Source organism: Cariama cristata, unplaced genomic scaffold, assembly GCF_000690535.1.
Source record: "Cariama cristata isolate BGI_N322 unplaced genomic scaffold, ASM69053v1 scaffold41595, whole genome shotgun sequence".
Lineage (NCBI taxonomy): Eukaryota > Metazoa > Chordata > Aves > Cariamiformes > Cariamidae > Cariama > Cariama cristata.
Genome location: NW_009618868.1, coordinates 1,416 through 2,380, shown reverse-complemented (window position 1 = coordinate 2,380; position 965 = coordinate 1,416). Strand labels below are relative to the sequence as shown.

General features: G+C 63.4%; 1 protein-coding gene across 1 annotated transcript in view; it reads right to left on the bottom strand.

The window, feature by feature from the left end:
* Positions 1 to 409: 409 nt before the first annotated feature.
* LOC104162318 (hydroxymethylglutaryl-CoA synthase, cytoplasmic-like) overlaps positions 410 to 965 on the bottom strand; it is a gene marked incomplete at its 5' end in the record, with an annotated part of 1,786 nt that continues 1,230 nt past the window's right edge. Inside the window, 4 exon segments of the mRNA XM_009701022.1 lie at positions 410 to 584; positions 670 to 702; positions 704 to 827; positions 899 to 965. Of these exon segments, the coding sequence (XP_009699324.1) occupies positions 410 to 584; positions 670 to 702; positions 704 to 827; positions 899 to 965 (399 nt within the window).

Here is a 965-nt window from a genome sequence, read left to right as displayed (position 1 = left end):
TGTAGGGGTCCTGCCTGTCCAGGGCATGTGGCTCTGGAGTGCAGTGGTGCTGGGGAACCCCAGGAGGAGACTTTTGTGTCCCCCTCCCTCCGGTGCCTGGCTGTTCCAAAGGTTCCTTCACCATGGGGTTGGCCATTCTGCCGGGCATGACAACGGGGTTTTCATCCTCCCGGCGCCAACAGAAGGGCTTTATGTGCTGGTCCAGCTCCAGTGAGTTGGGATGAAAAGGCCGGCAGGGAGACGGCGCGGAGGAGGACACATCCGTGCCAGGGGTTATGTGCAATGAAAGTGTCAGGTCTCTGCTGGGGGGGGGGTGAATGGTGGCGCCCCCCCAGCCAGCCAGGCCCAGGGACTGCCTTCTCCCAAAATCACTTCCTTCACCACATCCCGAGCCAGCTTTTTGTGGGACTTACTGCGCCAGGAGGGAGGCCAGGCAGCCGTACATGGACGGCGTGTACATGTTGCCATTGCGGGAGGAGAGGAGCAGGGAGGGCTTGGTCTTCTGGTTGAAGATCTCCTGGCTGGCCCCCTGGAATGCCTTCTCCACCTCCTTGCTGGTGTAGGTGTCCTCCAGCTTCACGTCGCTGCCCATAGAGAGGCCGGCTCGAACCCCACACAGGCATGTCCCCGCCCGGGCTGGGGGACAGGGGACGTGGCATGGGGACCCACCGAAAGGGCTGCAGCCCCTTGTAGAGTGTCGGGGTTGGGGGTGGCCAAGAAGTCGTTCAGCAGCAGCCGCCCCACTGACTTCTGCACCAGCTTGCAGAAGGGCGTATGGAAGATGATGAACTTGAAGTCGTCGAGGGTGAAGGGCCGCTGGACGCCGGCTGGAAGGCAACGTGGGGCCATCAGCATCTGGTGGGATGGTGTGGGCATCCCGGGGTGCGCTGCCGCTTACCCTGCTGCCACTGGCTCTCTGCCTTCCGGCGGTACACGGCGTAGCAGCGGGCACAGCGCCGCCGGGA